The sequence below is a fragment of the Osmerus eperlanus genome, chromosome 13, assembly GCF_963692335.1.
Source record: "Osmerus eperlanus chromosome 13, fOsmEpe2.1, whole genome shotgun sequence".
NCBI lineage: Eukaryota > Metazoa > Chordata > Actinopteri > Osmeriformes > Osmeridae > Osmerus > Osmerus eperlanus.
In genome coordinates this window covers 15891074-15911703 of record NC_085030.1, presented here as the reverse complement: position 1 = coordinate 15911703, position 20630 = coordinate 15891074, and the positions used below count along the sequence as shown (strand labels likewise).

The 20630-nt window shown below is 43.4% G+C and overlaps 1 protein-coding gene across 1 annotated transcript in view; it reads right to left on the bottom strand.

Moving 5' to 3' along the window:
- The window catches only part of fstl5 (follistatin-like 5), a 93388-nt gene extending 73277 nt beyond the window's left edge, over positions 1–20111 (bottom strand). Inside the window, 3 exon segments of the mRNA XM_062476080.1 lie at positions 618–651; positions 8469–8610; positions 19783–20111. Of these exon segments, the coding sequence (XP_062332064.1) occupies positions 618–651; positions 8469–8610; positions 19783–19805 (199 nt within the window). The 5' untranslated portion in view covers positions 19806–20111.
- Between the last annotated feature and the right edge of the window lie 519 nt (positions 20112–20630).

Genomic DNA, 20630 nt, shown 5'->3' with positions numbered 1-20630 from the left:
TAGTTACATGGTAGCTAATGTTACTTCAACGTAAAGTGTTGCCTTACTACGAAATACAAAACCAGGTGTTGAAACAGTGAAAGTGCACTACTGGCGGTCTACTACTATTTAGACCTCAACAGCACATCTGACGTCTGGTGGGAAGATATTTGTTTCTTTCACCGAGCCACAGATACACACATACAGGCGTCAGCATGCAAAGGAAAGTGCTTTCTCTCTTCCTCATCCCCTGCCCACAGCTTGAGGTCGATACACCCAAGATGCTCATCGGCCTTCTTCTTATTGATGTCCTGCAGCCAAAGTGAACAGCGAAACAAAACAATGTTTTCCAACTTTGGGAGGGGACCACTTCATACTCACCCTGAACCCCAAAATCCTCTCAGTATTTTTAGATACAGTCCACATTCTTTTTTTTGACGGGGGGGGGGGGGGGGGGGGGGTTATAAATTAATTTGGGGATTGGATTTATTGAACCGGTATGCGGTAGTTACTTTATGCAGTGCAACTTTTATTCATGGGGGAAGAAAACTCAAACTAAGTTTAATATTATTTTCAAATGAACTGCACAAGCAAAAGTAGTAGTGTGGAAAAGAGGAATAAGAAAATCTGAACTTTACCCTTTATATGCAGGGTCCCTGGATTCCCATCCTGCTGAAACAAACACAAAAACAATGGATGAGATATCTAAAAGTCAGACAATATATTCATTTATGAATCGGTATGAGTGCCAACAAAGGTAACTACACGAAAGCGTTTTACTTCCGGGTAAACAGTCCCCCAACAAAGCAAAACTAAAAGTAAACATAGAGAACACACTAAACATACAATCCACCTCTACTTTTAGTAAGATGTTGAATACTGAGAAATCCTTATTAAGGCTAATAGGTAACAGCGGTTGAATATCAATACTGCAGGGCATCTGACAGCTAACATCAGGCATAACTAACTGTGTATAAGATACACACACGAGAGCAAGATACATTGCAATTAAGGGTGTTCCATGACATTACAGTTTCATGTCAATTTGACAATGCTTCCTGTATGAATATATCAATAAATATACGGTATATGTGTATATATATATATATATATATATATATATACACAGGTAGCATTGTCAAATTATTTACCACTGAGTGGTCGGCATATTGTGAACAATGATGTGTATGGAATAAAGGCTCAATTATCAAAAGTGCTATGCTGTCACAGATTGTTCTCCACAATCTCTTAGTGGGAAGGAAATGGCATAAATATTTGATTATACCACCATCAATGCTTCAGTAGCTTCTCTCCATCTCCCTCCCCCCTCCCTCCCATCCTCCCTCCCCCCTTCCCCCCCCTCCCTCCCTCCCATCCTCCCCCCCTCCCATCCTCCCCCCCCCTCCCCCCCCCCCCCCCCCCCTATCCTCCCTCCCCCCCTCCCCCCCCCTCCCCCCCCCTCCCCCCTCCCTCCCATCCTCCCTCCCCCCCTCCTCCCCTCCTCCCCTCCCTCCCTCCCATCCTCCCCCCCTCCCTTCCTCCCCCCCCCTCCCTCCCTCCCATCCTCCGTCTTTCTCCAGGTGGTACAGGACAGACAGGAATCTATACCAGCTGGTCTGGGGTCAGTAACAGGAGTCTCTGCTGACAGTGCAAAGAAAAGAGCAGTCTATTCGTTATCTAAGGCCTGGATCTGCATGGAGAAATCAGCTTGTTCACTTCTCCGGTTCTCAGGAGGCCCATGCAAATCTATAGAATCCACAACCCAACACCGAAACCGGTTCAGAAAGCAAATTTTTGAAGAAAACTGGTATTTATGTACAGGGCTTGGTAAGGACGCTTGTTGGAGGACATTTTCTATGTTGTCAGTTCCATGACAACATAGACAGACACAGTGACTTGTAAATAGTATTGTACTACATTTTCAGCATACTGTACATTGAGATTGAAAAGATTTGCAGATGTCTGGTTGAGAGCATATTGACGATACAGTGTATCGAGTGTGACAAAATAGAATCGCACCTGTCAAATGTAGAAACTTGGGAGGAATGTCAACATATCATTTTCACTTACTACAAAAACGTTTTAACTGTATTTACTACAAAAATATAAAATGTTAAGTTTGCCCATTCCTTGGTATGAGGAATAGCATTATGAGAGCGGATTTGGATCACCACTTTTTACACAAAAAACGTTTTTTATATCTAGACAGGAGGACATATTAAAAGAGGTGGCTCAGATAAGTGTCTAGTTTTGAAGCTTTCAACTCTTAGTCCAGCTAGTCAGTTTATATACCATTCATCTCCATATAAAATATGCTAAACTAATACGATATAATTCCACGCTAGCGCTGACAAATGCTGTTTTGCCTTATTTAATCCTCATAAACAAATCGTGAGTGAGTTTGATGCCAAGCGCGTCTTAAAATATCCCAACTTCCAGAGCAGGTAGTGTTATTAACAGGATAAATGAGCTGGAGAGCTACTCTGAAGGTTTGAAGGCCAGATTTTCCAGTGAGTGATTTCCCTGAGGCCCCTGGCAGACCCACTCCCTGGGGGACTGGACACCCAGCTGCAGAACCGGTGCCCCATCTGCCCCGGCTACAGCTACAGCTGGCTAACTGCCCGCCTGCATCGCTCTCCAGCTTTATCTCAAATCCTACCTACCTACCTCCATCCCTCCCTCCCTCCCACACTAGCCATCCTGAATTCCCAGGGACAGTTTCACCATAGCTTGCCCTTCAACCTAATATTCTTTCTTTCTTTGTCTCTCTCTCCCTTTCTCTCTCTATCTCTCTCCATCTATCTCTCCATTTCCCCCTCAGCTCAGTCACCCTCTCTCACCCCCTCCCTGCCCCTCTTTCTCTGCCTCTCTTAGCTTATCCTCTTTTAATCTAGATTTGCCGTGTGTGCAGACTACTGGGTAATGGCTGTTCTCTCAGTTCTCAAGTACTCAAGCTAATCTTAATTATCTCCTGACATGACATCTACTAAACACCACAGCAACAACTAACTCAGACACTTGCGCAGTGGTTGAATTCAGACCTAAATATAGCTGTATATTTTTGCAGTTCTCTTAGCCCTTCTCTTGTTGGCTGGTTTGGAAAAAAAATCGTATGGATCCCAGGTAAGGCAGATGACAGGAGTTTGGAGCCATGTGCTCTTAAGAAGATTTATTCTGTACTCTATGATTGAAGGGGTCTCCTGCTGGTAAATTTAATAAGGTCACAACTTATGTGAATGTTCACTTCATGAAGCAGACTGTGCACACAGCCCTTTTCTCCGTGTACACTTGTACTGTTATAAAAATGTAAATGTATATATTTTATACAAATAAAGCAAAGTCATTGCAGTGGCTTCCTGAAGTCTTAGTCATATCGCATTCATATTTATTCAACAACAGCAAAATCTATTCAATACACAAACTTTGATATCTCTTTACGGGTTCACTGAATAAGAATCTTCTAAATACTTGTCTCATATATTGTGTAACAAAAAGCCCAACTTGGCTTAGAGAGGGAGTCACAAATTAGGCTATTTTTTACAATAGGCCACATTTTTCAACCGGAAGATCTGACTGATGAATCAAGTCTAACTTTCTAGTCCCACAAGACAAATTGTATGGAATGCTAATGCTGCAATGACATTTCTATGCTATTGTATTACTTTAATGCACCTTACACATCAATTTCACCATGGCAGAAAGCTCATCTATCATTTCACGAGGCAAGCCTTACCAAAGCAAAACTGTATATTTTTGTGTGTATTTTTGACAGTTCTTAATACAGTGCCATAAATCAAGCTTTATAAGTCCCTTACATGCAATGTACAATATTATAGAAACTATTCTCCTTTGGGGATTCAAAGCCAAAACTGACATGTTGCAAGCTATGTATTCCACATCAGTCCTCTCTCTAAGCCTCAGAACACCTAAAGCTACCTGCTTTCCTGGACATTAGCATTACGTTTTACGCCAAAATTGTATTCATTTAGCAGAAGCTTTTATAAAAAGCTACTTATAGTACACACAGTGCCCCAGTAGCTCAGCGGGTAAATACACATACTGTGTAGGCTGAAGCCTTACTGCAGCGTCCTGGGTTCAAATCCGGCCTTGGCCCTTTGCTGCATAACAACTGTTAAATAAAGCATGAAAAATGCCCCAAAATATCTCTCTTTAAAATAAAAGTACAAACTAGAGAGGGCACAATTTCTGGGGAAATTGTGAGGTGTGCTTGCTGCAGCTGAGGCATATTTTATACTTTACTTAACCTACTATTGAAGATTTCATAGATTAAAAAGCATACAACTTACATATGTTGCTGCTTATTTACACTTCAAAATACAAAGCGTGAAAGTGTAGAATGAAATGGGTTTCTCTTATTTTCCTGGGTGCTAAAGGCAGGCTGATTATGATGTGGGAGCCTCACATATAGTAGTTAAAACAGTTGCATCAAAACTAAGAAAAAAGGGCCATCCTGTGTAAAAATGGTCCTAAACTATACTATGCCTTAATCTTCCCCTTCTATTGATATTTTCAAGCATTTACTTAAACTGCATTTCTTTCATAATTAAACCCCCTTTGAAACAGGCTGATCCAAACAACTACATTGTCAGTAGCATACCATCACTGAAAATATGCCCCCCAAAAACGTAAATAAGACGTAAATAAAACGCATTTAAAAAAAGAGCGAATATAACAAGTTTGGTGAAAATACTTGTTGACACATTTCCAATTGGACCTGTTGTTTAGCATGTAAACCCCCCCCTCCCCCCTCCCCTCCCCCCCCCCCAGGACACCAACTGGGGTTTCCGCCAGTTCACACCCTCTCACGCAACACTTTAAATTTCTCACACTGAGAAGTAAGGGATAACTTACAGTATCTTGCTATATACAAATAATGGACGAGGCGCAGGCATACAGAGAAAGGTTGTCTGCCGAGGTGAGAGCTGTCTCGAGTTAAATGCAATCTACCAGTCCCCCCCCCCCTCCAGTTGACAGATATTGTAATCTCCCGACAAAACTTGATAAAACTTGAGGGCCCTGCATATGAGAGAGAGGTTGTGCACATTGAGTACATCAGGAGATCAAGGATCAGAAGTAAGTAGCTCTAACAGTGTTTTATTCGTCAGAGTAAAGGAACCCCCTGTATTTACTAGCCACCTCACAAAGTAACCACATCCCAGCCACCAGAAATGTGCTGTAGGGCTAGGCTGGTGCTCCCAACACTCAGATTTGACTGAAAAGAGAGCTATCTGCCCTTCAAACACTTCCTGTCTATTTTCTGAGCGGCATTTAGCCTTTCCAGTTCGTCTTTTCAGAAGCTAATCTACGACTGGACTGGAAATGGCCTTTTAGTATTACCGATGTTGTGTTTGGTTGGATTGGCTCTCTGGAGCTGAGACAAGTTGCAAAAGTCACATTTTTGTTTGTACGAACGCAAACGAGGACGATCGGTCTGTGTTGTCTGAACGGTGTCACATCATCAGCAACACCAGCTAGAACACTGCGATCATCAAATGCAGGCCTATTAGAGGTCACCAGAAGCAGTCACAAGAAGATTGGTGATGCAGCCTTTGTCAATTACGCCCCAAAACTATGGAACAAATTACCGATAAATATTAGGGAAGCAAACACGCTAGACATTTTTAAAAGACAGCTTAAAACTTACCTTTTTACCAAAGCATTTAACTAATTTTATCTCAGAAGGGTTTTACTACTTTTATTAGTTATATTATTGTTTGCTATTTTAATTATTTATTTTATCACTTGTATTATTGTTTTTATTGATTCTATGTAAAGCACCTTGAGCTGCAATACTTGTATGAAATGTGCTATATAAATAAAGTCTTATTATTATTATGTCCACTTCTGAAGCAGCTGGGTGCGTAAAGGTCACCCTAGACCGTTCGCCCTCGCTCCGAACCACCAATCCCAACAGCATAAAAGAAAAAAAAACGGATGAAGTGGGGAGTTGTGTAATTAAAATCCTGACACCCGTAGGAAAGAACATGTAATCAATATGCATCGAGGATGCAATCAATCGCGTGCATGTTCAAAACTGCATAATGACCGTCAAAGCGCAGTGTTGGGGCTGAGGGTGCGAAAGCACAGAGAGGGAAGGACAGCACGGTTGTGATGGCTTCATTCATCACAACAGATTATGATTAATATCCAGCTCAGATGCTAGTCGTCCACTGTGACCATAACTCACACTGGATATTAACAAGCTGGGCCACAGTAACAAGTCGTAACCTTTTTTTTTTGGGGGGGGGGGGGGGGGGCGTGCTATTAAACTTACTGTAGTTTAGATTATAGCTTCCTTATCGTGCTGTGCACCAAAAAACCTTTTTAATGAGTAGGGGAATTTAGAGAATGGTTTGCAATCAGTCGCAGCAGTAAGACCTGGCCTGCACTCATTTTCTCTTGACTCCACGTGTTTTGAATATTAATGATGTGCACTCAGGGGGCAAACTTTGATACGATATCTACACTGGCCTAGCCTGCGCGATAAGTGATAAAGAAGTTTGCCTTCGAGGTGGAATCTGGTTGTCCTGCAATGTGGGTCACCAATTAAAGTCTTGTTATTAAAAATTCCTGCACATAGTGTTATTGTCATTGGGTCCATTATTATTATAATACATTCAAAGACTCGTTGGCAAGATGTTGTGCTTGTTTCTCTGCTTGCTATGCTTCACAATAGTTTGGTGGGAGACAGCCTAATTTCAAAGAGCCAGGGTGTCAGTGATATGGGATCACAGCATATGCTGCTCAGTAAAGCTGGAACAAACCTGATTGATTAACTCATTATTTGGCCCAGGCAGTTAAAAGTCTCAGGGTTTAAATTATGACACACAGGGAAACACTTGAAAGGGTCCCTGCACTCATTTCAGGAACCACAGTTAGAGATGTATGACGTTGCAGCTAATTCTGTAGCTTTAATGTGTCCAAACTGCAGGGGGAGAGTACAGTAGAGACTGCAGGCTCATTAGTTTAGTTTCTGATGTGCATGTTGCTAAAACTCCGGTCTTTAGTCGTGATTTGGCAATGAATTATCAATGCAGCTGATAGTGAACAGTGCAGTCTAATCCCTGCTTGTGTTCATCAGCAGGCAGTGCAGACAACGTACAGTAATTATATCAATGTTCTCTCAGCGTTCTGGCACTGTTCCCCCAAAGTCACGCATCACACCAGTGATCCATATTTTCCCCCACAAACGACCCTCTTTTAAAAGCAGCTCTTCTGTCAAAGTGACCTTTGTATCTTTGTCAGCTTTAGGAAGACTCCAGCCTCTGGCTCTGTGAGACCCATCTCCTGTTCTGCTCATCGCCATCTGTCCATCTGTCCATCTGTCCATCTGTCCATCTGTCCATCTGTCCATCTGTCCCTCTCTCTCTCTCTCTCTCTCTCTCTCTCTCTCTCTCTCTCTCTCTCTCTCTCTCTCTCTCTCTTCTCTCTCTCTCTCTCTCTCTCTCTCTCTCTCTCTCTCTCTCTCTCTCTCTCTCTCTCTCTCTCTCTCTCTCTCTCTCTCTCTCTCTCTCTCTCTCTCTCTCTCTCTCTCTCTCTCTCTCTCTTCATCTTCCTCACTCCATCTCTCCCCCTCTCCATCTTTCTCTCTTCCCCTCTCTCTCTACAATCAACACTGATCCTCGGGCTTCAAATTACCATTGTCTCTGAGTTTGAATTTTGCATGCCAGTAAGACTAATAAGCCAATTGAAACAAATCTTTGAGCAAAGCATAAAAGTCCCTATTTAGAGATGCCAGACCACCACAACCTACCAATGGGATATGTAAATTAATGGACAAGGGTTTTTTTCTTCTTTATCTTGGTTCTTACAAAGCTTATTTTCCTGTGCTTATCACTCTGGGAGTGTAACAGGACGTGAGTACACAGTGGAAAAACACACACAAGCCTGCAGACTAGAAACCCAGTCCAGCTTCAGTTCCCACTGCCAACATAACCCATTCCAGCCAGCAATAATTGATCTATCACGTAATGAGGCAATCAACACACTCACCACTCTCATTCTTAGACATCTTTATAAGAAAGCTCAGGAGATAGAGAGAAACAGAGATACTGTGGAGAGGAAAGAAAGAGGTAGGGAGCTGGGAGTGAATGTTGTTGTTGATGGCTAATGGCTCCTGTAGATTCTGACTGAGTTTGCTATGCTTTCTCCTTTATCAATTCAAAAAATCAATTACACTCAATGTTGGATGTTTTGCTGAAAGCCCCCTTTTAACCTTCACTCCACCTCCCGTATCCTCTGTCCACAATCCTCCCGCCTTTTGATAGTCTTGGATAATCACTGACCTTGGCAAACAAAGCCAGCAATAAATCATTGAGTATTTATTCTGAGAAACCAAAAAAACAAAACTCCAAAAAAAGTTGCTTGACACGCTGCAGCGGGCCTCCAATGTAATTAGCTTCATAATTGGCAAAACTGCAGGCTACTCTTGTTATGAAAGGCTAATGGAACAGGAAGGAAATCAATACCTTGTGTCGGAACCTCACCACCGGTCGATAGGGCAGCTGCCCGAATCCCTCCTGGCTGGGCCTCGCCTCCGCGATGGGCAATACAATGCCCAACAAGAAAACAGCCAGCGACCAACATTTGGGCGTCCTCATCGGTATGTTCCTGTCAAAAACAGAAGGAGAACCGGTGAGCGTTCTTTGCGACCGTTCCGGAAGGTTCGATACCGCACCGTCGAGACACTGAATCAAATGCTCGGAAATTAGCGTGAGACAATGAGAAACCACAGATTCGTCTTCGGTTTAAACTAACGCTATCAATAATAAGTGCCTTACACTCCCGATAGATTAGATCTCGTTTGAATCCAGTAAGTGGAAATGGGCGTCATGAGTAAATCAAGATAAAAAAAGACACCAAGAGTTACCGCGAGACGATAATTACTGTGGTACCATTTTAATTAGATTGATGACTGTTGTACTTTTAAACATCTCTTTGTAGACATTGTTTAATGTCCGTATCATTGAATCATATCATTGAACGTTAACAGAAATTAGTATGTTACTGTGTATCTCCAAGAAGTGAATTTTACTTGAGCTGGATGTACATTCATAACTTCCTAAAGTAATTGTTTTATATTACAGGGGTATCTGACAGCACAGGGTACAGCAGCCTACTTGGGAGTTGGGTCTAAGCAGGTACAAGTAAACAAGTAACAGTGTGTTAGTTATGGAAGCAAATTAGTGACAATGTTTTGAATTTTAAAAGGCATTGAATACTTTATATTGAAATTTAAACACCACTGAATTTGTTGGTTTTGAATTCCCCTCACCTTCAAATAGAACAAAATCCAGGCTGCTCAAATTCGAATGATGAAATTCAGATCAAAAAATGTTTTGCCGATAAAATTAAGATTGCAACATCCAGGATACCAAGGTAAGGCTCACAGAAGGGTCCATCTGCAGACCTCTCTCCTCAGGCCCCTCTCATTCAGGTGTAGCTGCAGATCAGTCATACAATCACAGCCTGGGGTCTGAGGAGAGAGGTCTGGTCTGAGGCAAGCGATACCTTGGTATACCGGATGTTGCAATCTGATTTTTTTCGCCTCTAATATTTTCATCTCTAATTTTGGGGATCTGAATTTCACCATTCGAATTTGAGCAGCCTTAATTTTGATCTATTAATTATTATAATTATTATATAATGATAATTTCTGAAGCTTTTTTGGGGGGGATTTTTATTTTACTGTTCGAATTTCATCAGCTTGGATTTATGAACCTTGAATTTTTTCAAGGTTCAGAGGGTTTAGGTTGGTTATATAGATGCTGATCTGCTGGCATCTGTGAAGCCTTCTGTGACATTGCTTGAAAATAGTGCATTCCACACACATTACTGTTAGATTTGATTTGATTGTATGCTAACACCATGCTGTTAGATTTGATTTGATTGTATGCTAACACCATGCAATTGCATAGCAGTTGTAATGATGTCAACCTCATGTAAAGTGTCGCCACATTGTCTATCAATTAAAACAATTTAAATCCCATTCAAGTCCATGGGGTGTCATGTATATCATTATACATCATTCCTGAAAAGGATATTTACATCTATTAAAATCTCCATGTTTCAGTCCCAATACAACTCACACTAAATTATTCATAATTCAGTATGAAAACATGGTTGACCTCGCCACAACACCAATTAAACACCACGGTGAACGGGAAGCCCACTGCAGTGCACAACGCGTCTCTCCGCCCCATATAGTCTGTGTGTGAGAAAAGGCAGGACACCAAATGTAGAGGTAAACAAAACACATGTCAAAGTGTGAGTCAGTACAAGTCTGCTTGTCTGTACAACTGCTGGGCTGGGGGTGGAGGTGGAGTAGATGGGGGTGGAGGTGGAGGGGAGGGGGGTGGAGGGGGAGGGAGACAGCCAGAGATGCTGGTTCAGGCCTCTGAATAGCGGTAGATCAGGTGAACAGGAAGTAACATTGTTGTCCTGGTGATCTCTCACAGACAAGGAAGTAACATTGTTGTCCTGGTGATCTCTGACAGAAATTGTGGCCCTTGTGCACCCAAGCTGTGCCTGGAGGTTAAAGGTCAACGTGTCATCCATTTCAGACAAACTAAGTGCTTGTGCTTCTGTGACTTGCTGGCATGGCCTGCTGCACTTAGCCTGCGATCCCTCCACCTACTACTACTACCAATTCTCTTTTTCCTCTTATTACTCCTCTTCCTCCTCTTCCTCCTTCTAACTATACTCTGTTCATCTGATCAGCAGCACATCTTCCAGTATCATCCATTACCTGGCCCTGTCTGTTTGTTACATGGATTATTAATGGTATGATGTTGTTGGATTAATGTGTCACACAGATGCATACGCAGTGTTTTGTATTGACATTACGAGGGCTATCCTTTTTATATAGGCTTGGTCTGTTGACTAAAAGTCTGTCTGGTAAATGAATAATTTGTTTTTGGGAAATCTATCTACTACTAATTTAAAGATATTTCCAATCGTCTAACATCAAATAAACCATCCACAATACTAAATAACAGGAGTGCAGTGTGCTTTGGCAAATTCAATAAATAAGTTATGAAGTGTACTTTGGAATCATATTAGCTCTCTGTTTTTCAGCCAATGAGATTCAGAACCATCCCTTGACAACTTAGTTTTAACAGGATAATTACTGATGCTTCCAGTTATCTGTATGTGTGTGTGTGTGTGTGTGTGTGTGTGTGTGTGTGTCACTGTGTGGGTTTGTGAGTGCATGACTCTTTGTTTGGAGAGCACAAGAAGAAAGTGAGGCAGAAATATTTTTCTATTTCTCCCCCCCCCCCAAGGGAGAATCATCATAACTTTGGCTGGTGGCTATAAATCCTAGCGAGCATGTCTAAGCTTCGGCATTGACTTTCAAATGAAGACGACCCATCGCTCACTATGTACACAGCGCATCAGGGCTCGACTGCCTTCCATCTAAGGCGCAGCGCAGCCCTGTTCTGCGTTCTGCAGTACTGGGTCTGCAGTACTGGGTCTGCATCACAACGAATGACTACTGACAGACAGAGGCGACTGTTATTGCACGCACCACCAAAGCAGGATCGGTGACAGCAGGCGGCGATAAGATCCACCTATAAGGTCACTCGTGTCAGGTGACAAACTTAACCTGAACTTTACCTTCTAATCTGATTGGTTGAGGCTAAGATCCTTCTAATCTGATTGGTTGAGGCTAAGATGAGTCCTTCGTTCCAGTGACCCCCTCCCCCTTATTTTTCTTGAAGCGCACGTTCCCTTTTGCGGGATGGAGGCGCGAAGAGACGAAGCGTAGCGGGACAGATGTCGGGGGGAAAGAAATGTGTCTCGATTTCAAACACAGTTTAGGGGAGAGAAAAAGATAATGACAAATATATGACGTTTTAAACTCTTGACTGAAGCTGTGTGACTTGTTTAAAGTTGATTTAAAGTTCCAGAATTCAGCACAGTGCTCTGTACTTCTACCCGCGCACACTCTATTCTACCATGTGCCCCCCACCCCCTGTGAGACGATATGTTTAAGAAAGCTCAGTTGTATTTCTCCGTGAGAGATCAGTGGAGTTGGAGTACGTCTGGTTGTCCCTGAGATGTCCCTCCTGAATAAACTCTGTGGAACAACTGCTGTCTATTTGTCGGGTGAAGTAATATCGTCAAGTCATCACAGCCTTTCTCTCCCTCTGTTATACCCAACTGTGTTATGAAACGCATGAAGGGGCTCTTTCGTTTCAAGGCAGAGGCAGAAACGAGGTACTACTTGAGCGCTGAGCAGAAACACTCTCAGGGAAAGTCTACGTGTGCACTGTTTTTTTTTGTTAACCAGTCGAACATTTATCCTAGTACAGAGAGGAGAGCAAAGACTGTCTAAATGAATGTCTCCAAACATGGGCCTCTCCTTGTCTGAAATAGTAATTCCACACCACAAAAGATCCAGAGGATTTATTCGGCCAATCTCTCCTACCTCCAATATCATGAGCCAGTGTACAATACTGTACCCGTCTTGGGCACTGCATTCAGAACTCTCATGAAGCCCAGGAACTGCAACAGCATGTAGGTAGTATTTGAGGCAAATACTTTGTGGACAAATCTCTGAACAATATGACCCTGCCATGACTTGACATACCCATGTGCATAGATATGACATCTATGAAGGGAAGATGATTTAAAACTGACATGTTTGCAATCTCAGGGGGGATTATGCACACATCAGGGAGATGAAAAGTCTAGTAAATTGGAACACCAACAGATGTTTTATTAGGACGATGAGAGACTTTGTCATTTGAATGTGTGGTGACGGTTTGTAATCTTGCCAACTGTGTTGCCAGCTGTATGAGCTGACAGGTAACACGGTTTCGATCCAGAGCACAGCCTGTAGTTTGTCAGTCATCAGGATCAACGGAGGGACACAACATCTAGTCTAATGAGTCAGCTTCATGAACTTTTGAAAACCTTTTTGCAGAGAACATATTGTGTTTGAAAAGAGAGAAGAAAGGAAAACGAGGTAAACGGTGCAAAGTGTCAACTGTGTAAAGACACACTACTGCAGTGGGTAACAGCCATAAAACAACCCCTGCTGCAAAAATATCAGTTATTTTCGAACGGCTTCAAGTACTGCAAACATAAAAACGCAAACAGTTCTCATCAACAATCCTTTAACGACCGACAAAGCTCTGAGTCACCAATCACAACCTGACTCCTCCCTCTCTTCCCGGAGGGCAATTAGGATTGTCCTCCAGCATCTCCAGGACGTGTCATGTGACCTAAGCCCCCTGGTCACATGGTTGTGTTCTTTAATAGGATGAGTGTGGAAACGGGGAGCCTTATCCAGGCCTAATCCAGGCCTAGGGATGGACGATAAATATCCCTGACTCATTATTCAAGGAACACTGTTCCAAATGCCAGAAGGATAACAGCACAGCAAGCCCACGCTGGGAGATAACAGATGAATAAGGAGATATGCCTTTCGTGTAAATTTGTCGTCCACATATTGGGAGGGTGTTTTATGAGGCTGTTATCTGTTTCATACAGATATCTATCCAAACACATAAAATGTGATTACATTGAGCTCTGAACTCACGCTTGTCTCATTGTGCCTCCCCTTTCTAAATCCTTTGCACTGGAGATAAATTTGTCATTGAAGGAGAAATGTCAAAATCCTGTCAGGCTGTGCCTCTGGGAATATATGCGTGTGTGTGTTGGTCTGTCTGTCTGTCTGCTTTGTCTGTGTGTCTGCCTGTCTGTTTCTGTTTATTGTATTTCATACAAACGGACAGAAAGTGGATCCTCCATGTTCTCATTGTTTTCCTAAACAGACCAGAAGAGTAGGTAATGCTTGGTTCATGATTGCGTAGCCCTGAAGATGAAACCCAATCACGTCTGAATGTTCTCGTAAAAAATAAATAAAACAACTCCCGAAAATTCCACACGAGAAAAGACAAACACTTGAAAAAACTGTGGAATTTCACTGAATTGAAGCGGTAGTGAAGAGGACTTTCTGTGGACACCTCTCTAACCCAATCAGAGGGAAGCGTTGGCATCTGAACAGCAGTGAAAAGACATTCACTTTAAACTCTCATCAGATTTCATTGAATTTCCCCCGTTGTGGAAAAACCCCTGCACCCTCCCCGTCCCCTCCATGGTGACGGCCCCAGTCGACCTTTCCGAGACAAAGCAACAAGGACAATGAGCCGAGGAAAGACAATGAGAGCCAGGCCGTAGGTGCTGAGGGCACTGACAGCACTTCAGACCAATTTCAGACACACTAACTAGCCTCCTGAGCCCTCTCAATATCTCGCTTTCCTCCTGAGCTGGACCTCAGAGACGCCGGGGTTCTCCAGGGGGTTCTAATTGTCTCTTGAACATCTTCTGCACTGAGCCGTGTTCCTGGGCGAACCCTGCCGACCTTGTGATCCACGGTAGGAATGCGTCCTCCCGGCCTCCGACCTGAGGTCGGTGACTCACGGTAGGCCGTTGATGATGTCGGATGATGATTGGATGATGGAGAAGCCGATCTTGACGTGCTCTGGATAGAGCAGACACCTGCTGAACAGTGTCTCTGGATACAGCAGACACCTGCTGAACAGTGTCTCTGGATACAGCAGACACCTGCTGAACAGTGTCTCTGGATAGAGCAGACACCTGCTGAACAGTGTCTCTGGATACAGCAGACACCTGCTGAACAGTGTCTCTGGATACAGCAGACACCTGCTGAACAGTGTCTCTGGATACAGCAGACACCAGCTGAACAGTGTCTCTGGATAGAGCAGACACCTGCTGAACAGTGTCTCTGGATACAGCAGACACCTGCTGGACAGTGTCTCTGGATAGAGCAGACACCAGCTGAACAGTGTCTCTGGATAGAGCAGACACCTGCTGGACAGTGTCTCTGGATAGAGCAGACACCTGCTGGACAGTGTCTCTGGATAGAGCAGACACCTGCTGGACAGTGTCTCTGGATAGAGCAGACACCTGCTGAACAGTGTCTCTGGATAGAGCAGACACCTGCTGAACAGTGTCTCTGGATAGAGCAGACACCTGCTGGACAGTGTCTCTGGATAGAGCAGACACCTGCTGGACAGTGTCTCTGGATAGAGCAGACACCTGCTGGACAGTGTCTCTGGATAGAGCAGACACCTGCTGAACAGTGTCTCTGGATAGAGCAGACACCTGCTGAACAGTGTCTCTGGATAGAGCAGACACCTGCTGAACAGTGTCTCTGGATAGAGCAGACACCTGCTGAACAGTGTCTCTGGATAGAGCAGACACCTGCTGGACAGTGTCTCTGGATAGAGCAGACACCTGCTGGACAGTGTCTCTGGATAGAGCAGACACCTGCTGAACAGTGTCTCTGGATAGAGCAGACACCTGCTGAACAGTGTCTCTGGATAGAGCAGACACCTGCTGGACAGTGTCTCTGGATAGAGCAGACACCTGCTGAACAGTGTCTCTGGATAGAGCAGACACCTGCTGAACAGTGTCTCTGGATAGAGCAGACACCTGCTGAACAGTGTCTCTGGATAGAGCAGACACCTGCTGAACAGTGTCTCTGGATAGAGCAGACACCTGCTGGACAGTGTCTCTGGATAGAGCAGACACCTGCTGAACAGTGTCTCTGGATAGAGCAGACACCTGCTGAACAGTGTCTCTGGATAGAGCAGACACCTGCTGAACAGTGTCTCTGGATAGAGCAGACACCTGCTGAACAGTGTCTCTGGATAGAGCAGACACCTGCTGAACAGTGTCTGCTGCCACTCGGATGTTGTGTCGATGTCGTCATCAATTCATGTTCCGCATTCGGACCACTAAGTGAAACACTGAATACATTTTCAGAAGCAATGAAAAATAGTGGACGTTCACTTTACTGTCACAGTATTTTGTCACTAGGATGATGCCTGCATCTAGGTTGATACCGATGTGTACTAGCGAGTGATGCTAGTCACATCATTTGAAAATCGTTTTGGCTTCACTGTTCATATTGTGTCTGGCTTGTAGTCCTTGAGTCTCAGGTTGGAAACCAGCCGAGTACAATCCTTTTAGTTGTCAGCTAACCCTATAATGATGGTTTTTCTTTCACTAATCACTAGCCCCACTGAAACCCTAGCCTCTGAGTTACGACATATAATTTAGGTTGAGCTTCAATACACACCACCAAGTTGTGCAACGCCATCAACATTCTGTATGTGACACAAATGTCAACTGGATGCGTTCACTTTGCCACTGTGATGAAATGGTTCCATGTGTGAGGACCTGCAGTGCTACGTATGAGAGCCACACAACTGGGTCTTTTACTGTGCATCTGGATCTGACACCAGCATGAACGGTCTGAGGCGTTTTACGATCTTCGGATATCGTAGTTAACAGGAGAGACGGACCGTGACATTGCCTTCATACAGCCAAGTAACTGACTGAAGAACTGATGAGTGAAATAATGTAACAGGAATGGTTCGGAGACCACGTGGCTTTAGCCTTCGAGCTCTTTTCGAAATGGGAGCGAGGTGATCTCATCTCTCCTGAACAACACAGTCCCAGTCAGTCGAAGCTTTGATCTAACATACATGATAAACACACTTCAATCACTTCATATCTTGAAGCTGTTTTCGGTCTCCTGTACTTCATGGGAAGGACAGAATCACATTGACATTTTCTTAATTTAGCTCTTTCACACAAAACTACTTTAAATATAGAAAGTGCAGCAGAATATCATCAATGAGTAGTCCATACATTTACATTTAGTCATTTAGCAGACGCTCTTATCCAGAGCGACTTACAGTAAGTACAGGGACATTCCCCCCGAAGCAAGTAGGGTGAAGTGCCTTGCCCAAGGACACAACCTCATTTCGCACAGCCAAATCGAACCGGCAACCTGCTGATTAGCCCGATTCCCTAACCGCTCAGCCATCTGAACCCCATAATTCTAACAGTACTTTTGTGGTCAGGGAACAGGCAAGAATGGTGAGGACAAATGTAATGATGTGAATGGTGATGGACAAGGAGAATTCTGGAGAGTATTAATAATGATGGCAAGCCGGAATCACCAGGGATTCTTTGGTTTCAATCCTGAGGGGTAGGGTGACTAGGGTCCTTAATGCCCTCAACCTGGTTCAGTACTGATGGAAACGTGCAATGAGCCCACTGATACACCACTTAGCCAGCAACATGGCTGAAAGCCAGCAATCTGATGCACAGGTATGCTGGATTTAGAGTGAGGAATGAGTTTAACCCATTCAGTCAACCCCCTCAAACTCACTCTATGGCGACACCAACTGGTTGAGCTACACTGACTGTAGATCTGAGTTCAACTGAACCCCACTAATGTCACACACATACACACACACACAACACATTCAATCAAACAGTCAGCCTCTCAGCCAGCTCTGTGTAAACCTTCTATTGACATCCAAAACCATTCACAGTATACAGACGAAAATATAATTTCATAATAACAACAATAAAGTAAAACTCATTTGCAGAAGTGTGCTTGATTCCTAAGACTTCAAACACAGCCTGGCTGTTTAGGAGCACATGTCCAGCGCAAGACAGAAACGTAGAGAAGCTGTAAAGCTTTAGCCGAGACTTAATTTAAACCTCACAGCAAGGGGCCACTGAGCAACGCCATGCCAACAGGCTCACTGCAATAGAACGCCTCTCTTTTGTAACCGAAATTCACAGGGCTCCACAAAGCAATAAGCATAAAATATTACCACGCCGATTTCAATTTGGCATTTCTAAGCGTGGAGCTAAGCACCACAGTACATAGCACCGAGGAGGAGGATGTGTTTGATAACATCAGTTTACAATGAGGATGGTTTATATCATGTAACCTAGCTGATAATGCTGAAAGACCCATGGTTCAATTCCTCACCAGCCTGGCGTTTATTACATCCAATTTACCCCTCGCCTCCCTCTTATTTCAAACGAATGTCTGAACGCCTCCAGTGCCACTACCCCATACTAAAATGTCATCCCTTCCTGGGCTATCCAGTGTCTTCATGTTTAGAACAGCCACACTGACTCAGAAATGAGCTGTCTGAACCCCCAGGGGCAGGAAGTCATAGTAACTAGAGGCAGATGGGACAATAATTCATGTTGTTTTTCAGACGGGGAACTTTCTTCCCACCCTCATCTCTAACCTGTTGCTAAAGGATATCAACGGATAGGAGCAGGAATGAGTCTTGTTTTGCGAGGAAAAAGGTATCTTTGGTAAAGTTGTAAGTAACGTGTCAGGAGTTTTTCAATGCACACGGTGTAATCTGAACTTTGTCATCTTTCATACAACATTTCAATCATACAATAGATTATCAGACAAATTGCAAGGTATGGCTGTTTTCTTGACTGTGAATGGATTCTCATATTGGCTGTCCTAGAGCTTGTGTGAGCCACCTATCTCAGAGGCCAATGCATAATCCATGGGCTTCATAAAACATAGATGACAGTGCCCATGACGACTTCAGTCCGAAAGAAACGTATCAATATGGAAGTAGAGATTTACAGTAAAGTGGAAAAGCCTTGCAAAACACGACCTGTCCCTTTGTAATACAAGCCACTAGAGGGGTGACATCCTATGATTAGAAACAGAGAGTGAACCAATGAAGTGCAGGCTCATCTTTACTAACATTTAATCAATACACAGGGAGTGGAAGGAATGGGCAATGCTGCATAGCTGCCTACCTGCTCAAATACACTTTCAAAGGAGAATGCTCCACATTTAGCTCCCTCTCTTGGAAGAATTTGACTTGAGGTGATTGGGGAGAGTCCCTTTAATTTTGGGGTGCCTACGCATCTGACATTGGTCTAATTGAGTGAAAAGCAAAGGGTTGTGGCAGGTTTGGAAACTTTAGATTAGGCAGCTTTCACACTGCTTGAGACTATATACTATTATTATTATTATTACTACTACAAGGACCATCAAGTCCACAAATGCAAATCAGAAAAACCGAATCTCGCTTTCAAAATAATTTGTTTGCATGACAGGGCCTAAATTGCCCACGGGGTGGTGGTACCAAGACGTCGCCTATACTAATTCCGAACTCAATCAGATTGTTTACAAGAAATATAATCATCAAACATGACAAGACGATGTTAAGTGAGATATGGTCAACAGAAGGGGTATATTCTAACAGACAGATCCATGCAGATTTAGACTAAATAAGACAAGTCTTAAAATGAAGTCATTTTACCGCTGCCTCACAGAAGAATCCACAACAACCAATTGGTTGGAATTAAACAAGACAATTAATGACCATCACGAGCGCATTAAAGAACATTGCCAAATGAATCACGCGCAGTGAGGGAGAGGATAAAAACAAGAGTATAATCCCTCCGCTGCTAACGGTGTCACTCAAGGATTAGCGTGCTAAGGAAAAATAACACGCTAAGTACTATGCGGCTAAATTAAATGACCTACGAAATGGACTGGAGTACCTTGGACATGGACGAAAATATAAAATACAAATACAGGTGATTTGGTTAGAGAAGTCTTCAAGTTGCTGCAGGTTTTAGCGGGCTAGAACAGTCGACAGTGGGGACTAACTCCCATGTTTAACTTCATTGCCAAGTGATGCCACCAAATGATGAGCTGCAACAGAGACAACGATGAGACTATCGGGTCCAGCAGTCGTGGGCTGAAGTGGAAATTGTGGGTCGTTATTAAATAGTTGTGCAATAGCTTGTGCGTTTGGGTAGTCATTTGCAATGGGACACATGACAGAAAATACTTCGTGGAGAGCTAGTGTAATCTCCACGGTTTAAATCATTCCGCGTAGTTCACCCGTTCACCAACAATATAATCTGTACGTAAACGCTTAAATGTTTTACCTGTATGTCCAGACGCAAAGCATCCAGAGTATAATCCGAGAAAAGATTTTACAAAAAAAAAACAGTTGTAGCCCACTTCACTTCAACTGCCAAGTACGTCCGATGAAATCCACGGATAGTGATATGATCCACGCAATAAACGTCCTCAGAGGAAGTTTGCGTGAAGCAAGCGCTTTAATCCCTTTCGGAAATACTATCAACAAACGGCGAATGGAGAGGGGATCCTGACTTCAGCACCTCGGTAGAAGTGGACAGCTCCGGTAGTACGGGTGTAACCTCTTCTGTCTCGGGTCTTCTCTGCCACTGAGGCGCGAGCCACCAGCTCCAACCAAACTCACCTACTGGCTGCGTCCCCGATCGGATTTACATACAATCACAGGATGAACCAATCAAAAGCCTGCAGAGGGCAGCCGTAGTGAGAGAGTGGATAGAAGCGATGTGGATTGTCTGATGCCACCCGTGCATTGCCCTTGACTGAAACGAACAGTGTTTCTGTGTCAAACCTCGAGTTTCCCTCGAGAAAAATTGGTCATACAGTATCACACCGACTAAAGCCGTCGTGAAAGCGAACGGACTGTTGGCAGAGCAGGGAGAATGACAAACATGTTTTTACAAACTAATATAAAATGTGAACTTTTTATGAGACTAAATTTGTTGTAGTGTAGTATATCACACGAGCCATGAATAACAGTAATCTGTTTTGATCAGAAAATCTCAAATGGATTCTACTCAAAGTGCATGGGCATGCTTGCAAATCACCCAGGCATTTAAAATGACACCAGACCTCACAGTTAGACAACACAAAAACATATATGACATTCAAAATTAAAATGATAAATCCTTATAAA